The sequence below is a fragment of the Meriones unguiculatus genome, chromosome 9 (genome assembly GCF_030254825.1).
Source record: "Meriones unguiculatus strain TT.TT164.6M chromosome 9, Bangor_MerUng_6.1, whole genome shotgun sequence".
NCBI classification, from domain to species: Eukaryota; Metazoa; Chordata; class Mammalia; order Rodentia; family Muridae; genus Meriones; species Meriones unguiculatus.
Window position 1 is genome coordinate 60,433,964 of NC_083357.1, and position 26,049 is coordinate 60,460,012.

Genomic DNA, 26,049 nt, shown 5'->3' on the forward strand with positions numbered 1-26,049 from the left:
AAAAGTCACTTCATTTTCTATTATGATGGCTATTCAAAGGCTGTTTCAAATTAAATAAATCCAATCAGCGCTCTGGCCAGGTTCACTAGGATCTTGTGACCATCACGTGTGGCTCCCCCTTCTAAAGTGCAGCAGTCAGCATGCTGCCAATGGCTACAAAAGGCAGAGGGGACCACACTCCTCAGCAAGCACCAGGCTGCTGAGGGCAAGGTGTCCTTTCCTCTGGACAGTTCCTAAAGGTCCCACACACAGTTCACAGTTCTCCGAGAGGTTAAAGGAGGGAAAATGGAAGGGAAGTCAAAATCCAGCTGGAGGAAAAGGAAAACCCATTTCACTTGAACTTCGGCTTCCGGCCAAACAAAATCAGTGTTCTCCTGTCTGGACATAGTCTTCTGTGACCTGGGACAGGGTGCTCAGGTACTGCCAGCTCAGGGCAGCCAAAAGCATGACAAACGACAGGTAAATGGGCGAGTAGTGGCTTCGGGAGATGAGCTGGCAGTTGGGAAGGTTCTGTGTCCTGATGGTGGAGATGATCTGCTTGGTTTCGCTGGATGACGGGTCTGAGTTGGGGATCCGGTGATAAATCTGTTAAGGAGAGAAGAAAAGCTACTTAGCACTGTCCCGAGCACATGATGTCAGACATTCTCAACAGGTAGGCGCTTTATGCCATGTCATAAAACAGGTTCTGAGAGCAGGAGTCACTTGCTATGCTGTGATAAGGCAGAAGCGCCACCTAGGCCTGTTGAGCAAGGAAGCACGTGGTGCAGTGCAATGTACAAAGCTCACCAAGGAGCCACTAAGTGCCTGCAGAGCAGCTGCTGCACCAGATCCGGACGCCTCACAGTGGCGGGCATGCGTAGGTGCCCAGTGCATGGTGGCATGATTTGGTTACACCTCTGACCAAAGGCTTGTGTTGGATGAAGAAACTCCAATCCCAACAACTGGGCAAAGGTAGCTCAAACAACAGAGACCACCAAGCCGTCCTGCCAGGACCTCTTCAGCGCTGTTCCTTCCATGACGGTCCACATCTGCAGAGTCCCGCTACTCCTTCTACGTCCATGCCCTTAGTGACTCACATCTGAGCCCCAAATCCACTCACCTGTTCACACGGTCAACAGACCTCTACAACCTGATCCCGATAACCCTTGTGCCCTCCTCCCCTCTTAGATGCAGATTATCTGAGCTCTTTGCTGTGGACGTGAGGCAACTTGGGCCATATTCTCTCCAATGCGAAGGCAACTGGGTACCTCCCTCTTCACACACGCAATGCTACTGCCACCTCTTTCTCCTGCACTCACCCTTCACATGTTCTCCCTTCTTCTGTAAAATGAAGTCCTACATTACTGGGTCAGAGTGTAGTGCAGTTACAAAAGCACAGACAGGCCAGTCTAGGTATGCGTGGGCTCTTAGGATGTCCCAGGGCTTCCATGATTAAGGTAGATGGCAATGTTGTTAACAACTAGAGTTCACGGCTGAGGCATTAGCTGGGTAATATCCATGAAACAATCTAAGGGATTGGAAAATGAAGATGGAAGCAAAGCAATCCAACATCTAAAGACTAAGAATAGGGAGAAAGGCTCAGGAGCAGGAAGAGGAGAGGTTAAACAGGAGAAAGTATTACTGAATACAAGAAAGCAAAGACTCCAAGGAGAAAAGAGCCACTGCATCAAATGATCGGGGGTGGGATGGTTTATCATCAGAAAAGCCACCAAATTATTTCTTCCCTTTCTGGGCTATACACACTCAGGTGCTAATCTGTATAGTTAAGGAGGCCCTAAGAGCCTAAAAAAAAAAAGCACAGGAACATGAAAACAATGGCCCTTGCCAAGGAATTCAGTTTGGCAGAATAGAGGATGAAGTTTCCAGGTGTTTACCCACACATTACTTCTATCCCACAATAGCAGGTAGAGTTCCTGGCTGACAGGTATGCAGGCTGCTCTGAGTTAGGCTGCTCTAGCTACTGCTGAGCAGTCTGTCTACTGCTCAGGAGGACATGAGCCTCCATTGCACCTCTCTGTAGGCTTTAGTGGCCTCTAGGAAGCCTCCTCCTGGTACATTCTTAGTACAACTGAGGAGAAAGACACTGTGGAAGAGATACATCCTCCTCTCCTACAAGGGCACAACTGATCTGTGAGATCAGGATCGGCTCTAGCTGCTATCTAAACGCCAGCAGGTCAGCCTACCTGTAGACCTCATCTAATCTTGACCGACTGATTTTGAGTCTCACAGAATTCAGGGTGGCCTCAAACCTGCCATACAGGTGAGGATGACCTTGAACTCCTGATCCTCCAGCCTCCATTTCCCCAAGCTGGGATCATAGCCACGTTCCACCATGACTGGTTTATATGGCGGATACTGGGATCAAACCAAGGGCTTTGTGCATGGAAGTCACTCTAGCAGCTGACTTCTATTTCCAGGCCGAAAGCCTTCATTATAAAACATCATTGGAAAATTTTCCATAAAGCTGACATTAGAGCTCAGATTTTACTATTTGGACTTTACAATTTTGAAATTTTTCTGCATCAAATCAACTTAAATATTAATACATCCTTTACCTTGCATTTCACTGGAGTAACTTAAAAGAAAATCAGAAACCCTGGATCAGAGGTTAGCAAGTTCTCTTTTAAAGGGCCCAAAGCTATTTTTAGCTGTCTGGGCTACTCTGTTGTAACTACTAAACTCTGCCCTGAAGTTGCAAAATCAGCCAGACAAGGAGGGAACACAGCAGCCAAGTTAGGCCAGCGGCATTTACAGAAACAATTGTGACAGCTCTGCCCTCAAACTCAACCACCAGCAGTACTTAATTCTAATAATCAAGAAAGACACAAAATAAAATATGAACTTTAGTGCTCATGAAGGTTTTATAAATTTGCTTTTTCTGGTATTTTGTCTGTATGTCTGTGTGAGGGTATTAGATCCTGGAGTTACAGACAGTTGTGAGCTGCCATGTGGGTGCTGGGAATCGAACTTGTAACAGCAGTCTGTGCTCTTGACTACTGAGCCATCTCTTCCAGCCCAGCTCATGAAGGTTTTAAAAAATGATTGTCTAAAATTAGTGATCAGTAAGCCAGGTAATTTCCAAAATAGGCCTGTAACGCCAGCACTTGGGGGGGTTGAGGAGGGAGGGTTACAGTGAGCACAAGACCAGCCTGAGCAGACACGATACTCCAGTCACCCCCCACATGCTTTCGGACACAGCTTGGGAAGGTTTTGGCATCTGAAAATAAGAGTTTCAAGAAAACAAAACAAAAAACACCTAAGAATTAATTGTAACTTAATAGTCTTCCTGGAGTTTTTCAAGCGAGGTCTGGGATAGGATAGAACATACTGTCAGGACAGAGCATCTGGCATATGAGGTCACTCAGCCATACGCTGCACTAACTTCCAAAAGGCTCCACGTCACATCCTTCACCCCTCAAACAAGCCTGACGGGCCTCCAGCATCATCTCACAGCTCGGGAGACACTGTTCCTCCTAGAGGCCTCAGCACACAGGCGTGTTTCTTCTGTGCCATCTCTTGGGTCCTGCAGGGCTCTGTGTGTATTTTCTAATAAGGGATACCAAGTGCTCTCTCTAGGCTGTAACACTGAGTGGCGAGGACTCCTATCCAAACGTGGTCTGGTTAAACCATGACATGATTTAACGCATAAAAGCAGCTGTAAGTACCAGAAAATTAAAGACCCACCTCTTCTATATACTGGTATATGATAGCTTTGACGGCTGGCATGTTGGTGGCATCCATCATGAGGGTAACTGCTTGCCCCTTCCGAATCTTCACTACCCCTTTGAATACCTGCTGATTATTGTAACAGGCAGCCAGTGTAGCGATGGCCATTACCTACAGGCAATAGGAGAGGGGGGCAATCTCAGTTCATGAAGATGGAACAAAGGCGCTGCATGCACTCACAGTAGCAAAGCCTTTCTGTAGACCGCACAAGTGCTGAAGAGCTAATGTGTACCAGCTAAGCAGCGGTACCCAGCGAGCTGGCCAGTAGGGTCTACCTTTCCAGCTCCCCGTTACTCAACAACAAGGAGAAATTATTGTCATTTGCCAGGCTGTGGTGGCGCATGCCTTTAATCCCAGCATGTAGGAGGCAGAGGTGGAGACAGGCAGCTCTCTGTGAGTTTGAGGCCATCCTGGTCTACAGAGCTACTTCCAGAACAGCCAGGGCTACACAGAGAAACCTTGTCTCAAAAAACAAAACAAAACAAAACAAAAAAACACACAATCCTTTAGCTACAAAGATTTCATTTTACAAATACAAGTAAATTCAAAATTTTTCACAGTAAAGCAGTGAAGTTAGTAGAATGGAAATATATTTCAAAATAATATCTGGAAATAATTTTCTAGTTTATCCTCTTATGAATATAATCATTAGATATTAAAAATTGTGTGACATGAAAACAGTGGAAGGGGATAATGTCTTCCTGTGCTTAAAGGTAAATGATTCTTGGGCTGATGGAAGTCTGGGATAGCTATACAGAGTTAGCTGAGCACCAGTCAGAGCTGTCAGTACAACAAGATCAACCCACTTTTCTGAGTTAATTACAGAAATAACTGGGAAAGGAAATTAATAAGTGTAAGAATATATAGCGGCTAGGCCCAGACATTGCTCTCTTGAATACAAAAAGAGGATTAAAATACTGAGGTTTAGTGAAGACATCGTTACATTTACTTACTCATTTCATGTGTGTAGGCAATGTGGGACACCAGGAATCTAACTCAGGAGGTCACTTAGTGGCAAGAGTCCTCACCTGCTGAGCCATGTCTCATGGTAACAGCCTTGCCCAGGTTAACCAGCATGCTGGTCATCGAGGCTGAAGCCCAGGCTTTACTGGCATAATAATTTAGCTAGTTTAGAATATGTGGTGGAAGAAGGGTACACCCAGAAGGAAGGTTCTGGACAGTTAACCTTGTTCCCAAATGTGGTGACTCACGGCCTACTCCTGAGTCATGCAGTGATTAACACCAGAGTAACTTTCTTAAGAAATCATGACCCTGAAGAAACACAACAGCGCAAGACAGAAGCTGTACTCTCTCCGGCCCAAGCACCCCGCCCCTTTCGCACCCCACTCCGTACCTGTGGAATAGCACAGAAGTTAAACACACTTTGGTTCCGGAGCCTGGACAGGTAGGTGATGACGTGGGGGATGTGCTGCAGGGTGTTGGTTATGAGTTCGTTCAGGCACTGCACGGCCACATCTATGTTCTCTGGCTTAGCGAAGTCTTCCAGCTTCTTAACATACCTGCCCCACACCTAGCCGGTCAGGAGAGCACAGAACAAGTCAAGGGGCGAACAGGTGGAGAGTTTACACGTGTTATGCAATTCACTTGTGGCCCGGAGGGGGCTCAGTGTAGACCCGGCTCAGTGCATGGAAGCTTAGCCTGAGCGGGGCCTGGGTTCCATCCTCAGAACCAAAAACTGACAAGACATGAATGAGAGCTGAGCTATGTAGAGTGCAAGCATTTTTTCACTGCTGAGACCCAGCTGCTTCAGGCTTCAGCTAACGGTCATCTACAGCAACAAAGTCCAACAACAACAACAAAAGAGTCGAGGCGGCACTCGAGAGAAGGTGCCCTTACAGATAATCAATGCGGCAGCGGCACGCACCAAGCAATATCATAATGACCTCCTCCTACAGGGGCCTCCTACTAGCCAGGAGGGTGTGAGCACATCACTGAACGCCCCCAGCTACAAACAAATCAACTCTGGCACCACAAGCAGACCGCTCAAAATCCAAGACGGTCAGTTTTGCTAAGAACGCTGTTGTGCAAGAACGTGTGGGGAAATGAACAGCTGTGCGTGGAGGGCCATCACCTCTCCAGGGCATGTTAACCTGAACTCAGAACAGGACTCTCGGACCCCTCACTTCCAAAGTGTGAGGAGTTTAATGGTTTGTTTTCTGGGGCATGGGGGTTCTTGTTTTGGTGGTTGTTGTTTTTTGGAACCAGAATCTCCTAAGCAGCCTCAAACCTCCAGTCTTCAGTCCCAGGTTCTAGAATGCTGAAGTTATAGGTATATGGCCACCCTACCTTGCCTAGTTTCATGATTTTTTTAAAATTAGGAAACATGACTGTTTATTAAAGATCATATATATATATATATGTATATATATATATATATATATACACATATATATCTGTGTGTAGGTGCTAGGAACCAAACTCAGGTCCAGTGAGAAAGGATCAGGTGCTCGTAACAACCGTTGAGCCACTGCTCCAGTACCATGTTATATAGTCTTAGTATGTGCACAAATCTAGACTAGATTGTTTTGTGGAACCCATTAAAAACAACAACAAAAACCTTACTGAATGAATGTGTGTATCAACCCACTTCAACAGTTACTGATGTATGACAAATCTGTTCTATCTACATCTAACTAGTGGACTATTTAAAGTAAAGCTAGACTTATCATTTTTATCCTTACATTATGATTTCCAAAAGGACATTGAACTTAGGGCCTCATACATGCTAGGCAAGTGTTCTACCACTGAGCTACATTCCCTGCCTGGAACCTTTCTTGTACATATAAAATATCAGGTCGTGAATAATTAATACTTAATACAGTCTTGAAATTTACCTTCCTCCTCACATAGTTTGACTCTAAATAAGATCCACACCCAGCATTCGCTGGACATCACTGAGAAGGTCTCCCTAGTTTTTACTTATTGAAGGAAAGGGTGTGCTGGGCCCTGGAAGACTTCTCGACTTTTCCTTTCTCTGACTAAATCCCATGATGTTCATTCACCCTGCTTTTTTTAGCACATGGTAGGTCTGGCAAAAGTACTTTACTATTGATCTATGTTATTTGCCTAAGCTGTGCCTCCTAGGAAAATAGCAGCTTCTATGGACCTCTTGACACTCTGTCCTTGGAGCCTACGTCACACCCAAGAGATTGAGGCTCAGTCTGTAAGGATGTTCCCTAGCTCAGATAGATGTCCACTGCAAGGCCCAAGCTGTTGCCTATTCAGTGTTCATCATGAAGGATGCAGACAACAGGCCAGAGATGCACAGAGTGAGCTGTGGGAGAAGGGTGCAGAGGTTCCCCGCCCTCTCCAGTGTGCACCTCCACGTATTCAGCTATTAAAGCCGAATCTCTAGCCATCTGGAGTTTTGATGGAGGCTTCACCATGGAGACAGTGTAAATTACATCGATGGGCGGTGGTGGTCGATCCTATCACCAGCCCTTTGGTCATCTTTGGCACCCCTCTCTCCCTTTTGGTCACATTAATTTTCCTTGGAAGAATCCATCTCAGGCACAGTGGGTACACTGAGAGCCCCCAATCCTCTACTCACAGATTGTTAGGAGCCCACAGCCATTAGACATCTGTTTGCAGAACATCTTTAGGCCTCAAAAGATTCCGATCTTAGCATGAGGAGGCCAAGGCAGGATGAGGGTGAGTTTAGGTCAGCCTGGGCTACATGGTGAGATCTTGCTCAAAATGTAAAATAAAAGCTACCAACGGTTTGGGGAGGTTTGTGCCAGAAAACAAGCACTGAGTACATATTCTCCTTATGAATCAAATAATAATGCATGGTTAATGGCATGAGCACAGGCAACTAGCAGCTTCATGCTGCCAGGCTTATGTAAGAATTTCAGGAGTTTCTGTTTGCTTTTTGCAGTACCAGGTATCAAATCAGACTCTTACATGTACTAGCCAAGCACTCAACCTCTGAAGCATATCCCTACTCCCTGCCCAATTTCAGCATTTCAATATAATTTTTTTGAGTGTTTACACAGGCTAGCCTTAAACTAAAGATTTTCCAGCATCAACTGTGAGGGTTCTGGGATTATAAGAAGGTGTCACCAGACCCAGCTCTGCTATGAAATTGTTTCGTAACAGGATTACTCTTCTCTCCTTTCTTGCATTTGCTTACTGCCAGCCCACAGATGGTGCTAGGGATCTAAACCGCAGCCTCATGCATGAATGAAAGCACCATGCCTCTGAGCTGTCTCCCTAAACCCACAGCATGGTCACAGGAAACAGCGGAGAAGAGCCTTCCATTTAAGTAGCAGCACAGCAGTTTCTGCATTTTGGTTTTTCCACGGGGACATAACCTGGAGGTGACGCCACAGTGCCGTGAGCCTTACTCTGTGACTAGACATTTGAAGCACTGAGAAACTTCACCTTTACACAGAATGTTGTCGTAAACAGGCTTGCCAGCAGCACAGCGCTCCACGGTCTTGCCCAGTCACGAGCTGACGCTGACTGACACCTCGGACTGGACATTTGGCTCATTTCTGTCACCCCTCTAGCCTGCAGTGCAGGTGAGCGCTTCCATCGCACTCTGCAGCTGAGGAACCGGTACTCACGAGTCACAGGCTGTGATTCAGGCTGTGTCTGTGAGACTGTGGGTTGGGACAGTCGGACCCCCACCCCGTCCTGGGTAGCCAGGGATGCCTGGAGGTCATCAGATAAGGCCCTTACCACTCTCCACCACAGAGGCGTGATTGCAGGAGAGAGCCAGGCAGGAGCCTTTCTCAAGACCGCCTGCCCAAGCAGCCTGGGAAGTGTGCACACCCTAGTCTCTCAGATGGCTGGTCTCTTTCTTACTATGTCAGCACTCCCAAGGCCGAGGCTGGAAAGTCTTGAGTTCAAGGCTAGTCTGGGGAAACCCTAAAACTTTAAAAGTTCCTTTTATATTGGAATGTAAATTTTGCATCTGTTATATACATTGCAAATGCATTTTCCTCACTGTGATTTTTTTTTTTTTTTTTTTTTTTTTTTAGTTTTTCAAGATAGGGTTTCTCTGTGTAGCCCTGGCTGTCCTGAACTCACTCTGTAGTCCAGGATGGCCTCAAATTCACAGAGATCTGCCTGCCTCTGTCTCCCAAGTGCTAGGATTAAAGGTATGAGCACTTGGCTTTAGGAGAACACTTTATGAAAAGCAAGAGGAGATTTTTCTTTGGTTTGGAGGAAGTCTGTCCAGAGAGAGAAATGCGTCCACGCCATTCCCTGGATGCAGCTGGTCTACCCAAAGGAAATGACCTAATGTATTCTATCCATTCTGATGTTCCCTAGGGTAGTTTGATAGTCACTTGCAACATTTTTCAGTCTAAAATCATTTTCCCCCAAGTACTCTACATCAGTTACCTCTTGAGGCCAAAACTCTCTTCCTTCTTGTTGGTCTTCCAGATAATCACGAATGATGTTTGTTTTCTGCAGGAACAGACCCATCGAGTTGGCGCACTCTGTGTCTTTACCAACTAAGGGGTCTTCAAACTCTGAGGCGGAGAACAGACGAGAAAGGCCAATTCCCACCAGCCCAGCAACGTAGTGACAATACTGCAAAAGATTGTGTAAAGTACTTTACTTTAATAATGACACAGAAATGACCTTGCCAGGCATCATTAGCTACAAAATAGCAAGTCTAAAGCAGAATGTCTCAGTTCTCCTTTTGATTAAAACACAAGTATACAAGCAAGATGTAGCTACACTGTATTCCTGACACCCTGTGAGCACTGCAGGCCAACACCCATAGGACCTACGGTTTTCACCTCCATTGCACAGAGGACAAAACTGAGCAGCACTGTGGTCAGTTACCTTGCCTATAATCACTCATCTGCAAAGCCCATGACCCGAAGGTGTTTATTTTATTTCTTTCTTTTCTTTTTGTATTAGGGTTTGAACTGCAGAGCTTTGCTTTGCTTTTCTCAAAGGCCGATCTTACTCACTCTACTTCTGCCATATTCTGTAGACCAAGCAGGCCTCAACCTTGTGGCTTTGTCATCCTTCCACCTCAGCATCCAGAGTAGCTGGGGTTATAGGGGTACGCAATTATAGATGGTTAAAAAAAAAAATATTCGAACTATGCATCCAGCCTCACCAACATTTCTAAAAAGATCTCAGCAAGATTTTTGGCAAATGTAATTAATGTTTAACTGCCAACAAATTCTTTCTTATGACGGCACCCTGCTCCCCAACCACCCAAAAGGGGTAAGTTGTTGATTGCCACAAGAAACCTATAGACCAGATATTGAAAAACAATCCTCCATCTACAGTGCTAAGAAAAGTGAATTTCAAGATAATAGTTCTTAGGCAGAAACACTTTTAGGACAGAGACCCATAATTCATCTGCCTTCAAAGCTGAAGGGAAAATAATTCATAAAACATTCAATTATATCTGATTAGAACTTCCTTCAATAATTATGATGTTTCCTAAACAGCTCTGTGCAGATGAAAAGGGGTTAGTATTGAATGAGCCATGCCTAGAGTTGGCCAGAATTTTTAACTTTATGTTAAAATTTAGAAGCTGGCCTAGCACCAATTACACATTTATTAGACAGGATAAGCAGCAGTTCAAAGACATTCCCCTAAGTTTGAAGTTTTTGTTTTTGTTTGTAAGAGTCTCACTGTAGTCTCTTACTATCCTGGAACCTGTTATGTAGACCAGGCTAGCCTCGAATGCACATGAGTGCATGGGTTAAAGGCATGTGCCACCAAGCCTGGCCAAGTTTGTTCAGTGCTGAGGTCAGAGACCAGGGTCTGACTACATCACCTGGACCTACACTGACTCAATGAATATGTCACTATTTCAAAATCTGAACCTAAGTACTAAAAGAAATACAAACACATAAATTCTCTAGGTATTTAAGTGAGCAATTGGTTCCTTTGTCCAGATGGGCAATCTCTCGTAGCCTACCAACTCCTAGCCTAGCCTGTATCCCACACTGCTGGAAAGGAAGACACTCTGGCCAGACAAGCTATTATTGTGTTTGCTTCATCCCCTCTTTTCCAACTCTCCTCAGGAAGATGCACCATGCTCACAGGAGGATGAGGCACCATGACGACAGGGATAACTGAGTTCTCCATTCGTCAGCAGTTGCTCTAGTTTCCATGTTGCTCTAAAAGCAGATGGAAGTCTCCTGGGCAATAGTGCTAAGGTGGAGATGCCTTGTGGGAGGATGGAGGCCATGAAAGCTCCATCCTCATAAATGGATTAGTGCAAGTTATAAATGAGCCTTAGGCTGGGACTTCCCTTTTCTGTTGGCGCTCTCTCTCTCTCTCTCGACATATTACAGTGAGAAGAGCAAGAATGACATTTCTAGATATAACTAAACTTCCCAGACATTTGAGAAAGAAGGCATGAAAACCTTGGATATATTTAATGCATCCTTTATATTTCTTTTTCCTTTTTCTCTTTTGGCAACACTGGGAATTAAGCCCAGGGTTTGGGCACACTGGGCAAGAACGCTACTGCTGAGCTAATCCAAAAATTAAAGAAGAAATAACTCCTCTGGTGACTCACACAGTAAAGCGTGTACATACGCTTTATTCCACAATAAAATTCCACAATATTCCACAATGGAAAAGAAAATAACAACAACAAAGCACTGTTTTTAAAATTTGAAAAGCACTGCTATGTGTATTACAGGAAATTATTTGGCCTAACCTAAAATTTCACAGCAACTTGAGGACAATCTCACAATTTACTTTGCAACAGTAAGCCCTGTAGGGCATGCACTGCCACCACAGAGCATTCACTTTAAGCTAAGGGGGGATAAGAACACAATCAGCTTCAACAGATGCTGGGTAAACCAGAAAACCCACTTCTGGAGGCTATGTTCTGAGCTTTACCATGGGGTCAGCTGGCTGTCTAATTTAGCAGACATTGACCCTGTTTACAGACACTGACCTTGTCCCAGTCCTGTTTGGAGGTCACATTCTTGTTCACAAATTCTGCCATCCCACATCCCATTTTCTGGCAGATGTCAGCAATCACTGTTTGGTATTTCTCAGCCAAATTTCTAAACTCTAGGGAGATCTGAAATGGAGAACACACACACACATACAAAAAACAAACAAACAACAACAACAAAAAAAAAAGACAAAACAAAACATCAGATTACACACTTCATGGTACCAAACAGAAGTTTACAATGCTGTCCAGTCACAAGCTGGTGATAGGACAGCTGCTTCCCTTCATTGGTCAGATTCCCCAATGATGTCGTGAAACCAGTGTTTTCCTCACTCCAAGGCCATGTCTTTAAATTACGCAAGGGCTCAGCTTAACTCAGTATGTCCGCTGCTCAGTGCTGTCTTCCCTGTAAACCCAAGCTCCATACAGAAATGTAATGCTGACTGTTCTGGAAATGTATTGGTACTACACAAATACCTTAAGCTCAAAAAAAGCACTTAAAAGTTATCAACATACAACATAAACACAATGAAATTTCTGTTTTTATTTTTGAGGCAAAGTCTCACTATATTGCCCTAGCTGACAGCTAACTCACTATCCTCCTGCCTCAGGCTCTCTTAGGTGTGTGCCACCACAACCTGGCCCTCCATGAAAGTTCATAAAGGAACAGCTGAGCTGTTAACATGAAACACTCAACAGCTGTGAACAGGCAACTGTGAGTCAAGACCTCACGTGAGGGCACTGTGTCAGAGAAGCTAGAAACCCTCCTCAGGAAGGTCCAAGGGCACACCAGCTGGTCAGAGAGCCACCAAATCATCTCTGAGGGACACTAACTCTTAACTCCTCTCTCCTCAGATTACATAAAAGTCAGTATATTCTTTCTAGAACTCTCTTCTTTCTAGGATAGCTGATCCAAGTCAGAACCAAAGGGCAACTCCTTACACGTGGGCTGAAGCCATCTACTTGCGCCTCCCTAGGACTCTGCTCTTTGCAACTCTGCTCTGTGGCTACAGCATTTCTGCTTGTTAAGGGGGCAGCCCAATGAGGGCAGAAAAACAAACACCCCAAAACAGCACCCCACCATCTTCAGCAGCTTTTTGGAATTTACGATGTAATTCAAGCAAATGAAAACAAAAAACACCCAGTAAAATAAGGAAGAATTCTGTCTTCCTGGATCCCTGAGGGAAGGTCTGCATTTTTCTCCAGGCTCTGCTGTGTGACTGCATAAACCACAATCCCAAACAGGGCAAGGGGATTAGGGCACTTCCATTAACTTTCAAAACAAACTCCTTTGCTTACAGCCTTGGGCAGGCTATAATAAAAATACTAGCTATTTAGCTATTTTGTTGTTCTGACACTCTGCCCCCTTCTTGCCTCCCACTTTACTCCCCTTTTAAGGCAGGCTTTCATTATGATATTCAGAACTGACTTAAGTTCTTGGTCCTCCTGCCTTCGCTTCTACCATGCATGTCAACATGCCTGGTTGTGTTAACCTTTTCAGACAAGTTCACCTATATCCTGGCCTCAAACTCACTAGTTAGCTGAGGCTAGCTTTGAACTCCTAATCCTCCTGCCTCCACTGTCCCACCTCACCCAGCTTCCAATCTTTAAAGAGGTAGCAATAGAGATGCCCTAGTCAGCATGGGTTTCCTGGGGTTAGGCACCCTGGGCTCCAATCCTGATTCCCCATTTAGGCAAGGGACTTTAGTTTTGACATACCTCAGTTTCCTTATATGTAAAAATATAGTTTGTTTACAGGTGTTTTAAGGTACAGCACACATGGTGTAAGTCTAAGGCAGACAAACACGGGGCATCAGGATCATGGGTTCTTTGGGCACAGATGTGCAGCAAGTAAATAGAGTTCACTTGGCTTACTCTCAGAACAAAAATACATGAAAATGGAGGTCCATAAGTGGGAAAAAAAAGTTTATCAGTTCAGCTAATAAACTGCCCTTTAAAAGTACATTCTATCTACCCGCCTCAACAAGTATACACAGTGACTAGGGCCCTGGGTCCCATACCTAGTACCACAGAGAAAAACAAAAACAAAAACAAAATCCACTTCTGTTACTAAGAAGGTATAACCAAGCGCTTCACAGCATTTCCTCTACGTTAGGGGGGCTCAGAGGCTCACCAGTGAATTTCCACACGGTTGGAGGAAATGCATTCTCTGGCCACCAGGTGCTCGGAAGATACCAATGCACCCAGTACCTTCCCTACGGCAGAGCTCTGAGGGCCTCTCAGCTCACCAAAGGCTTCCTGTATTTTGGACTTCGGCCCTAAAAACATGATCTCGGCAAGTGCAAACAGCTTTTGCCTAAAAGCAGCCTTTCTCTAAATAGGCTGGACTCTATCCACCCAACTCCCTCCCACTCAGATGTATAGACTAGATTCCTTCATTGTAAAAGTCATATAAGGACTGTTCTCCAAAACTCTAGCAAACTACACACAAAACATTCAAATGCCCTCTTAGGGTATCAGAAACCATGTGACTTCGCTAAACATGCAACTTCTAGAAGGGGAGGAAGTGAGGCACATGTACAGTATGAACTTAAGCTTAGGGCCCCTTAAGCTTAGGGCTTTACCTGTAATCCATCTCAAGAGCTAATACCTGTAGCACTTACTGTGCTCCAGGCACCGATCTGAGAACTTTATACTTAAGACATTACCCAACTCTTGCAGTTCTGCTCGTATAGATTGGGACACTGATTCACAACTGATTTCAGCAAAGTGTCAAGGATCTCCCCTTGGCTGCTGCAGAAGCCCACGCCCCACCCAAAGGTGTAACCCATGCTCACAGCAACCCCCCAAGCCTCACTGCAGCCTACACTGCAGTCAATAGGCCCCTGTGAGCCAGTCTGGAGATCCAACTTTTTTTCTTTTAATTTTTCGGACAATCTGTCTGAAGCCTAAAATGTGAATACATCCTTCCGTAAGACTAGACCTGCGACTTCTCAACAGCATTCTGTAGTGAGGACCACAGCCATGCCATCCAATGAGCACCAACACCACTGTCTCTACGACACAGAGGGGAAACAGGTAGGGAGGGGCTAAATGCCTCATCACCCATTAGTAAGCTGGGATTCCAACCAGAACAGTCTGGCTCAGGACTCTCAGCCGCCCTCCAACTATTCGTTTCGCCTTTCTCTCAGTGCAGGGGCACTGCCAATGACCAACACGTGTACCCAGGGGAGGGCCCAGTACCGTGGGGAAGTCCTCCAGCACTTGCCGGTCCTTCTCCTTGCTCTCCGTGAACCGCCACTCTGGCTCATAGAGGAAAGTGTGGAAGTTGCGCAGCATGGGGATCTTCTTCTCCACACTGATGGTCATGTCATCCTCCACAGTGTCCAGAGCCCGGAGAACCAGATAAAACACACACACTGCATGGCTGTGAAAAGGGAGAGGCTATTAACATGGTGACAAGCACGTATTTTTTAAACATATTTATTTATTTATTTATTTATTTATTTATTTACTTCTTCGTGTGTATAAGTGTGTATAAATGTGTATGGTGTGTGTGTGTGTGTGCGCGCGCGCGCGCAAGAGTGAGCACACGTGGGAGGTCATCGGACAACTTCTGGGAATCAGTTCTCCCTTTCCGCCATGTGGGTTCTGGGGACTGAACTCAGGTCATCTGGTTTGGCAGCAAGTGCCTTCACCTATAAACTATTTCATCAGCCTCTTTTTGAAAATATTTATTTTTAAGTAACAGTTACAGCAGGATAGTGCCTCATGCCTCTAATCTTAGCTGTGGGGAGGCTAAGGCAGGGAGATCTTACGCTCATGACAGCTGGGCCCATTGAGTGAGACCCTACCTGAAATAACTCAAATAACTTATTTAACTTGTGCCAGGTCACCTTCTAAAGCTGTCTTGTCAGTAACTCCAGGGCTAAGGAGTGATGTCCTGAGCCTGTCACTTGTTTTCCAGTCTTAAGTGGGAATAATGAACGCTATCGGATATACAAAGTAAAATGAAAACCTAAGCAGGCTGGTGCTACACCACTCTCAGACTGCTTTAGGTTTAACCAATGCACGTCAGGGACCAAAAGGAAAATGTTTAGAGGGGACGAGTATTTTGCAGATGGAAAACTTTTCGGCATGAATGCTGCCACCGGTACAGCGACTGCTGTAAACTTGTGTGCGGTGTGCACAAGAGGCACTTCTGAATACTCGGCATGCTTGAAATGTAACGCGACAGACAGAAGCCAAGAAAAACGCCGGGCCTGCTCACTGACAGGTGCAGGTGCCAGGACTAAAAGAAGGTAATAAACAGGGCCGCCCCACCCCCTTCTCTCAAAGGGCCGGCCTAAAAGGACGCTGGCTGGTAGATGGCCAGGTGCCTGGAAGGGCATTTGCAAGTAAACACATGGGCACAGAGGGGGTAGGCAGTCCTGCCTGAGCCACAACAGGGAGCCCGTCTTTCTAAGTGGTGTGTCGACGTGGCTGCAGTGACTCAGAGGTCCCTGGAAAAGCGGTCCTCCCCCAGGCAGGGCTGTCCACTAACCGCATTTCCCCATCCAGCGCCTGGATAACGGCGGCGAAGCTGCGACTGGTCTGATTCAGATACTTGTAGCAGGTCTTCAAGCTGCTGCTGAGCGAGTCCTGTGGGCAGAGGAGACACACGGCGGTGGCAGACGTGGAGCAGGAGTGAGACTGCGGCAGGCAGCTGGCAGCCGGGTTCCGCGCCCGGGACCAGTCTTTGCAAGACCAGGCTGTGGGGGCCAAGGAGCAGCCCCGTTGGGGCGAGCCGGGGGTCCTGGGCGCAGCCACCGGGCTCAACACCAAGGTGCGCTTGACCAGGGCCATGGCCTTGGTGCTGCCCGCGGCTGCCATGGGGAGTGCGGCGAGGAGCCCTTCCTCCATAGGCCCCACAGAGCTGCGAGGCGCCCACCGCTGGGCGGGGATCTGCTAGGGCTAGCGCTGGCCAGAACAGGGCGAGCCTCACTCCACCACACGTGCAGCCCAGGCCACGCCCCCTGCCGCTTCTGGCCACGCCCCCGCGGCCCGAATCCCCCTTCCCCCCACGGGCTGGCGCCAAGGAGGTGCGGACCCGGAGCTGCCCTGAGACGCTGGCTTTCCGTCGCTGTGACAGGGTCTTTTCTAAACAAAACTATCGGTGCAGGCTCCTCCCACTCCTATTACCAACTAAACTAAAGTGTCCTGTGTCTGTGGTCAATCTTAGTGTGTCGCTCCGGCTGGCTTGGAAATCGCTGTGTACACCAGGCTGGCCTCGAACTTGCTTGTGCAACCCTTCTGCCTCTACCTTCTGGGATTACACACGGACGAACGGACCACCGAACCCAGCAATGTGTCCGTCTTTGCACTGCCCAATTTCAGTTGAAAGCGACCAACCTGAGGCCACTCTGGCCACCTAAAGCAATAACCCCTTCACCTTATTAATTTCTTGTAAATAATCAGGACTGAGGCTTCTTAACCCTACTACAATCGTGTTCTCTGAAGAGAACCCTGGTTTTTCACAAAAGCTGTAGTAATGTTTGCTGTCCCTCCTGCTAAGACTGCCAGAAACCTTACAATTCCTAGAAGCACGGTATCAGATGTGCAGGGAGCTGGTCTTCCAAAGGAAAGCAAGGAAGGACTAAATACACCTTAAAAGGACTGTCTACACTTTGTGTTGTGCTGTATGTGCATTTTATATGACCCCCTTATGAGCAGCCCCTTGCACACAATCCTATACAATCTCACCACTCTAACGAGGGAATCGTTTTGAAATACTGCCTATCTGCTGGTAGGCAGTCCACAGTTGCACTGGAATGTCAGAGAACCTTGGACCCTGGGGTGTCCTGTGAGCTATGTATGCCCTTTTTTATTTAAAGTTCCTACATTTCCTAATATGGATACACATCCTTTTGTCTAAAGAGTAAGGCTTTCTTTAAAAAAAAAAAAAAAAAAAAAGAGATAGAACCCGGTGTTTCATTTGATTGCCATTTCTAATAAAATATTTTAAAACAATTCACCAACTCTTTCAAAATGTAGAAAGACAAGATTTCATAGAAAGAAAAAAAAAGAGTAAGTATTCTCTTTTGACACAGTGTCTTGCTCGCGTAACCCAGGCAGGCCTGGAACTTATGGCAAGCCTCCTGCCTTGGCCTCCTCACCACACCCAGGGTGAGCAGCTCTGCACAGCTCTCTGTCATGCTGTCCCACAGATTTCATCCTTAGGGATAATGGTTTAGGGCAGCGGTTCTCAACCTGTGGGTCACAGCACCATTGGGAGTCAATGACCCTTTCACAGGGCTCACCTAAAACCATCAGAAAATACAAGACATTTACATTGCGATTCATAACAGTAGCGAAATTACAGCTCTGTAACAGCAGTGAAGTAATTTTATGGTTGGGGTCACAGCATTAGGAAGGCTGAGAACCACTGGGCTAGGGGCTGCACCAGGATTTGTAAGGAACGCAAAGGACAGTGGCACTGGGCTTGAAGAGCAGTCTTAGGGAACACTCTTCTCCCAGCACCCCAAGAAGAAAAGCAACAGGACTTGCATCCTGTTTCCTCCACATCACTTTTCTGTTTCTGGTTTCAGTATGTCACCTTGAACAACAGGTCCCAATTAAGGACAGGACTGCTCTCTCAACGTATGTCACTGCTACTGTCCCTAGAGCCTTCCTTTTTTTTTTTTTTTTCTTTTTTTTTTCACTGCTGGATGAGGCCAAGCACATACACAGAACTCTCCAGTGAGGGAAAACAGGGCTCAAGGGCATTCAGGGCAAAGGTACAAGCTGCCTCCTTAATGAGGCTGAACTCCCAGACAGAGGCTCCAGGCTCCAGTTGACAACCACCAGCACCACCCAGCCAGTCTTCCTTGTGGTTAATAAGACAGGTTTGCTTAGGATGGGAAAACCAGGCCTCAGAACCCACGAACCTCCGAATTGGATTGAACAGGAAGATTATTGGGCGCTGCATCCCAAACACGACACAAGCATTGCCTTTAATGTTTAAGGAAGGTATAACAGGCCACAGTCCATGCCACACAGGCAGCAGAGTTCATACACTTCAGTGTTTAGAAAACAAACCATAAAGTGTGGGAACAGCTCTGAGAGCGGGAGTTTGGACCCATGACTCACTAGCAACAATTCTTAAAGCAGCACAGCCAGATATGTAAACTAAGTGGGGCAAATGAAGCCTCAGCCTCTATCAAATCACACTCCGCTGCCAAATAATGTTGAATCTTAGGGAAACAACAACAAAACAGAACCCTTTCAGTTAGCCAGGCATGGTGGGAAAACTCCCAACCCAGGACTTGGGAGGTGGAGGTAAACAGTGAAGATGTGAAGGGGCCATCTGGGCTACATCCCAAGGCCTTTTGGCATAAAGAGAAATGAAAGAAATAAAACCCCTTTCGTTAGTCTGGAGCTGGCAGGCTGTGGCTGGGGGCCCGCACCTGTATGTACTAGCTCACTGATGATAAAGAAACATAGAGCTTAAGTTACTGACAAGAACATGCTTGGTTAAACACTAAGAGACTTGACAGAAGGCAGATCTCCTCAGAAAAGGCCAGCTCCTTCCATTTTGTGGCCCCAGCTTGCACGTGGGGGAATGCACTTAAATGTGCTAATATGACCAGTAAAAGACAAATTATTTGAACTTGATTTTTTTTTTTTTTTTTTAAGATTAAAAGCCTGCACCACCATGTCTGGCCTGAACCCACATCTATCTTTTTATTTATTTATTACAGAAATAATCAGCTCTCAATATTGTTTATGATACATGGCCCTCGGTTTAATTATTATTTTGAAAGAAATGCTAAATGAAGGGAAATGGCCCCGCATGCCTGTAATCCCAGCACTCAGGAAGCAGAGGCAGGCGGATCTCTGTGAGTTTGAGGCCAGCCTGATCTACAGAGTGAGTTCTAGGCCAGACTACACAGAGAAACTCTAATTCAAAAAAAGGAAAAAAAAATCTGGATGAAGGGAAATGAACCTTCCTGTTGTTTCTCCTAATTAGAGGTACATTCAACTATCTATCTATCCATCATCTATCTTCCTATTAATCCTTTTTAAAAGATTTATTTATTATGTATACAGTGCTCTGCCTGAATGTACACATGCACTCCGGAAGGGGACACCAGATCTCATTATAGAAGGTTATGATCCACCATGTGGTTGCTGGTAATTGAACCCAGAACCTTTGGAAGAGCAGCTCTTAACCTCTGAGTCATCTCTCCAGCCACTACTTATTAATCTTATCTGTCTGTCTGAGGTTTTACCATGGCATCTAGGCTAGTCTTAAACTCCTGGGCTCACAGGAGCCTCCTGCCTCCAGTTCTGGAATAGCCTGTACCACAGCATGCATTTCAGTGACAGCATTCGGCTACCAGGCCTTGGGTTCAATTCTCATCTTGGGGTGCAGAGTGGTGGAGCTCACAGGTGCCTTCCAAGTACTCAGGAAGCACACTGATCATCAACTCCTCAGGAATAGCTCAAGCATCACTTTCTCTGCCCCTTACCGTGGCCACCCACTTCCTTTCACAGAGGAAACCAAAGCCTTCAGTCTCCAAGCCTCTCATTCTATAGAGGAAAAAGAGAAAGAGTCCCCAGTTCTAGGTCATAACCTTAAAAATCTGCCTTCCCCTGACCTCGCCACTCCAACCTCTTGCAGCTATGTAAGAGGTTGGTAATGATTTCTGCCGGAAACACTGGGTATTTGTCTCACCTCCTCTCCCAAAGGAAGACATGCTTGACAAAAGCCATGTCTTCTGCCTAGATGCCACTGCTGCTTTTTGAAAATTACACACACCAGTTCTGGCCTTATAGCTGGGTGTATGCAACCCTTGAGCTTTCTGGGCTGAAAAACCTCCAAGCTCTAAAGCATCACGGAGGTGCATGTGTGGCCAGGCCTGGCTAGGCATCCCAGACACACGCTTAAAAGAGCTGTGAGGGAAACGCTTGTAGTGTGTGAAACGGCAGCAACAATCCTCCTTGTCTCCTTCAGATTATAAAGAATGAATGATCTGCAATAAGTTGTAACCATGGCCACGATAATCCGTGACTCTTCCCGTGAGGAAAAAAAATCCTTCTCTCCTTCCTCATACCTGACTCTCAACATTTGGGGTCCAGTTGGACAGCAACAGATGTGACTCAGGCCGAAGCCTGAAAAGTGTAGGTACTGAGGTCTGCTCCCTCGCAGTGTTCATGAGTCCCAGGGCAAGCCTGGAGGCTGATGAGATGTGTGTCTCCCCTACACGGGCTGTAGCCTGCTTGTCACCCCTCCATCAGCCACAAGCTGCCTGTTAGCTTGGTAGGCCACAGAGAAATGGCTCCAGCTGTTCTCACCAGAACCCCCCAGCTGGCCCAGACAACTGTGACCTAAGTCACAGCTGTTACTTTAAAGGGCTAACTTTGGCTTCCTAAAACTAGGATGAAGCATACACAGCATATCTCACCACTCAGCCATCTTTCAGTAGCTCACTGGCATTAGGACGCAGCCCATGTTGTACAGCCAAACTCTACAACTGCAGCCCTAAGCTTTGGGATGGAGTGTCCTCAGCAAAAGCTAATCGGGAAGCTGGCCAGATGTCTAAGCGTCGTAAGGGGCTTGCTGAACAAGACTGGCAACCTGAGTTCAATTCCTGGAACTCCACAAAGTTGTCCTACGGCTGTCACATGAGTGCAGTGGCATATGCGCACACTCACACACACAATAATAACAATAATACACTTTTTAAATTTTAATTTAAAAAACTCTAAGTGGTACACTCAGATAATAAATAGCTATAAGAAGCATCTTCTGACCTGGAACTCACAAACGAGCCTAGGCTAGCCTAGAACTCACAGAAATCCACCTGCCTCTGCTTTCCAAAAGAGTGCTGGGATTAACATCATGTGCCACCATGCACAGATACATACATACATACTCACACTTACTCTTAGCTGGCTCTGAACAGGCTGCTTTAATATACTTCTGTGGCTCATTACCCTAAGGATGAACAGCATATTAACATAGAGAGGAGACCTCTGAAGGGGCAGAGGAGATGGCTCCCGTAGTTAAGAGCAAGTATTGCTCTTGCAGAGGACTGACTGGGGTTCAGTTCCCAGCATCTGCCTCACGCAGCTGGCAACAACCCCTATAACTCCAGCTCCAGAGGCATCTGACGAGCTTTTCTGGCCTCTGCACTCACTTCTACAAACCCACACAGGCACTGTCACACACAGAGACACACAATACAAAATTAAAAATGAGGGCTGGAAAGGTGGCTCAGCGATTAAGAGCACTGATTGCTCTTCCAGAGGTCCTGAGTTCAATTCCCAGTACCCATACAGCATGCAGGCAAAATACTGTAAAAATAAGTAAATAAACAAACAAATAAATAAGTAAATATTGGCTTAAAAAAATGAATCTTTTTAAATAGTGATTGAACAAGCTCTATAGTCAGACTGTAAGAGTCAAATCCCAGAGGTTACTCCATAGCTATGGGACCTTAGGAAACAACTCAGGGCCCCATCTAAAATAGGAGCTAGAGCAGGACAGTCTACTGCTTTAGTTGTTTCTGAACACTTAATTTCTTAATGAAAATATATACGAAGAGAACGAAGTAATATGACAGAATACATATTTAACCTCAGATACACTGGTTTGTTAATACTTTAGGTATTTTTCTGCATGAAATATTTTGTAATAAAATATAGTCTTAGTTGGGCTGGGAGGCTCACACCTACAATCCCAGCACTCAGGAGGTTCAGAGTTCAAAGCCAGCCTGAACCACAAAGTGAGTTCCAGATTAGTTTACAATACAAAGTGACAGAGCTGGTCCCAAAAAAATGGAACACCCAGAGACCATTTTAACACCATCTTATGGTATGGGAATTAGAAATAACAGCATAATAAAGAAACATAAAGTTCTGAAGTAGCCAGAACAAAATTGCCTGAGTACCATGCAATTATGGAAACCAAACTTTAAAGAAAAAGGAGGGCATGGTGGCAGCACATGCCTTTAATCCCAGCACTCGGGGAGGCAGAGGTAGGCAGAATTCTGTGAGTTCGTGGCCAGCCTGTTCTACAAAGTGAATCCAGGACAGCCAAGACTACACAGAGAAACCCTGTCTTGAAAAAACCCCAAAAATAAACAAAAAAAAAAAAAAAAAAAAAAAAGAAAAGAAAAGAGAAAGAAAACGAAGAAAGAGAAGAGAAAAAGAAGGACCAGGTACATGGCCTGGAAAGAGTATCATACAACAAATAACTAAAGAAAGGATGTAAGTATGTTTTTTGAGACAGGATTTCTTTGTGTAGCCTTGGCTGTCCTGGACTCACCTTGTAGACCAGGCTGGCCTTGAACTCACAGAGATCTGCCTGCCTCTGTTTCCCCCAGTACTGGGATTACAGGGGTGGGCCACTACGCCCACCTGCAGCGAATACTTTTTTGGTCTGTTGTCTGAAACAGGGTCTCGGTATGTATCCATGGCTAGCCCTTAACTCAGTATGTGGACTAGGCTGATCATAAACTCCGAGATCCATCTTCAACTCCTTCCCTAATGATGGGATTAAAGGCGTGCACGCCACCATCATCACAGGCTTTGTATCAGTATTAGAGAATACTGAGTTTCTTAATACTTCAGGTCTTATTACACAACAAAGATTTAATCTCCCTTTGGCTCTAAGCGAAGAACAAAGGGTGGAAGTTCAGATCAAAACTTCCTAAAAGCTGAGCTTCATGGAATGAGAGAAGGCAGCAAGTGCACCCCCTCCACCCCCCGCAGGGGTGGTGAGTTATGTCACCAGAGGTGTCGGGAGACCAAACAGTGAACCTTTATCTTAGGTTCCAAAACAATGAAAAGCTGTGGCAACTTTGCCCCGTAAAAGCTCAAATGTACAACTGCTCCGGGATGGAAGCATTTAGATTTCTGAAGATTTGTAAAAGTGCAACAAGATCTCTTGGCAATGGGACCTAAGTCCAAACATGCAATTCTTTTTTTGTTTGCCATACGCCTTCCGCACACAGCTGACAGGTAACTTTCCACATGGCTTTTAACATATCTGCGTTCTGAAAATGACTTGTCACATGCATGTGTGAGGTCAGGTGTAGACATGTCAGCGCTCAAAGAAATCTTATTAATATTGAGCCAAACAAATATTTGGTCATAAAAGCCAGAGACATGGAAACCTCTTTATTTCCTCTGGACAACCCTGGAAAGATTAAACTCAAATCTTAACAAGCGGTGATTTCCCTCCCTACGCCTGTAAATTTCCTTGTAACATTCACTATTCTGCTACACTCAGGTAAAGTCACCTGGTTTAAAGGGCTAGAAGCTTCCCCAAGGCGGGTCTGTTCGCTAATTTCATCTTCACATGTTTGACAGGCTATTTTGTTCAAGGCAGTAAAGACACACACATGAAAAGAAGATTCTCTTTTTCAAGCAGCTTAAAATCCAGAATTGCCAGGGGTAATGGAAACCATTAATCCCAGCACTCAGGAGGCAGAGGCAGCGGAATCAAAGGCAAGTGGATCTCTGTGAGTACAAGACTAGCCTGGTTTACAAAGTGAGTTCCAAGACAGCCAGGGCTACACAGTAAGACCCTGTCTTGGAAAAAAAAAAAAATTAAAATCCAGAATCAAATAAGAGAATCTTAAATTGGAACAAGACTGAAATATAGAATCTTACATCTGAAAGTGACTTTAGGAGCTGAATACAAACAAGACTATGGGATTGCTGTAAGTTAAACAGTGCTAGAGAAGGGCAGGTAAGGAAACTCTCAGGTCAGAATGTCATCCTCGGATTTCTACAGAACAATCTGACAACACTTTATCAGAGTCCTGGCAAGATGGAGTCACTAGTGACTCTGCAGAAGGCAGCATGAACTGGCCTCCCCAGGGGACATGAACCTACCTGTCACTAGAGCTGTCAGAAGACCCAGTGACTTGGGTTACATAGAAAACAGATTCTTCGCTTTTGGTCCCTTCCCTTGCAAGACTCTCACAACTGTACATCCTTCTCCCCTGAAATGTACTCTTTGCGTTTATTTCTTTGAGGGCTCTATCTGTCTACGCTCTTAACTACATTGCCATACACGTTTTACCCAACAGAGCACCTATCGCCGCGCAAGCGTCCCGTGAACGTCTGAATGGCCCAGAGCACTCGTGAGAGAGCGCTAAGTCTTAAAAAAAATGAGTAACATTCTGAGTTACAAGAAAATTAAAGTGCTATAATAAAGGACGCCAATCAAGAATACCTTTAAATAAAACAGTGTCTGATGTTTCCGGTGGAGGGGAATGTTTAAAGGTTTTGATGTAATCCACTAATGCAACTGGATGTGTATCCATGCCAACAGTTGCATACATTTGTTTGAATATCGTCAAAGCACGCATTTAACAAAGGGTACCGTCCGATGAAATACAAACAAAAACCAAGTTCTGGCCTTCCAGCAGCCAATAGCTAGTAAGAACTTGGAGATTATGTGCGCACAACGAAAACCGTAGGAAGCACCCAGGAACAAATCAGGGGCTGCAGGAAGGCGAGGAAGCTTACGGGGGAGGTGATGTCTGAAAACTGGAAGTTAGAGTGTGGGAGCGGTCTAAGTTTCCACTCCAGAGAAGACAGGGATGATAACTCCCACAGGGCTCGTTATGTTCACAAAAAATCATCTCAGGCGTGTTCTCCCCATCTAATCTCAATTCTGGAACGCACCCACTGGCGTAAAAATAAACCCCAAGCTTAGGAGAACGAAGTGCGCAGCCAAACCACCACGAAAAGCAATGGTTTGGAGGAACCTTTAAAGACAGGTGGAGGGGAGGGCGGGGCCTGTAAGGCTACAGGGTCCAGCCGGGGTGCGCGACTCAGGCCGGGATCCCGCCCTCCAAGGAGACCAGGGCGTCTGAGACCGTCCTCCGGGGCCCTCCGGGGCGCGCAGCGGCCACGGCCCCGCGAGGGTGCAGGGATGCTCGGCCTACCTGGTCCATCTTGGGTATGAACTTCCGCCGGCCCCCCATGCGGAACCGCAGCAGGTTGTAGAACTCCTCCGGGTGGCCGAGGCACTTCACGAACTCCATCCTGACGACCGTCGGGCACCGGGCTCACCTGTCGGGATCTCCGGTTCCCACGGGTGTCTAGATGCTGCGGGGCGGCAGGGCGAGGAGGCGGGGCCGGCGCCGACGCCCCGCCTACCTCCCGCCCTCCTCAACCGGCCGCGCCGCTCGCGCCGCCAGACGAGGCCTGGCGGAGTGGACTGACGGCCGTTGATTGGCCAGGGCCGCTCGCACCAGGAAGACGCCGGCCAATCGGCGGCCGGAATGGCCTGGCGCGATGGCCACACCCTAGAACCCGATTGGAGGGTTGGGAAGAAGCCAGAAAGCGCGATTGGTGTCCGGAATGTCTTGCCTTTGTTTGCTGGCTGCTCGTCGGGGGCGGGCGGCCAGCGAGGCGCGCGCGTGGAGGCTCCGGGGCGCGGAGAG

At 46.3% G+C, this 26,049-nt stretch overlaps 1 protein-coding gene across 1 annotated transcript; it reads right to left on the reverse strand.

Annotated features, from left to right (window-relative positions):
* On the reverse strand, positions 1–25,689 carry Fdft1 (farnesyl-diphosphate farnesyltransferase 1). Its single transcript, XM_060391298.1, has 8 exons — positions 25,549–25,689; positions 16,146–16,243; positions 14,846–15,029; positions 11,639–11,767; positions 9,097–9,288; positions 5,081–5,257; positions 3,685–3,837; positions 1–585 (listed from the first exon to the last, which is right to left on the reverse strand). Exons 1-8 carry the CDS (start codon positions 25,645–25,647, stop codon positions 364–366), a joined length of 1,254 nt encoding a protein of 417 aa, XP_060247281.1. The 5' UTR covers positions 25,648–25,689; the 3' UTR covers positions 1–363.
* Between the last annotated feature and the right edge of the window lie 360 nt (positions 25,690–26,049).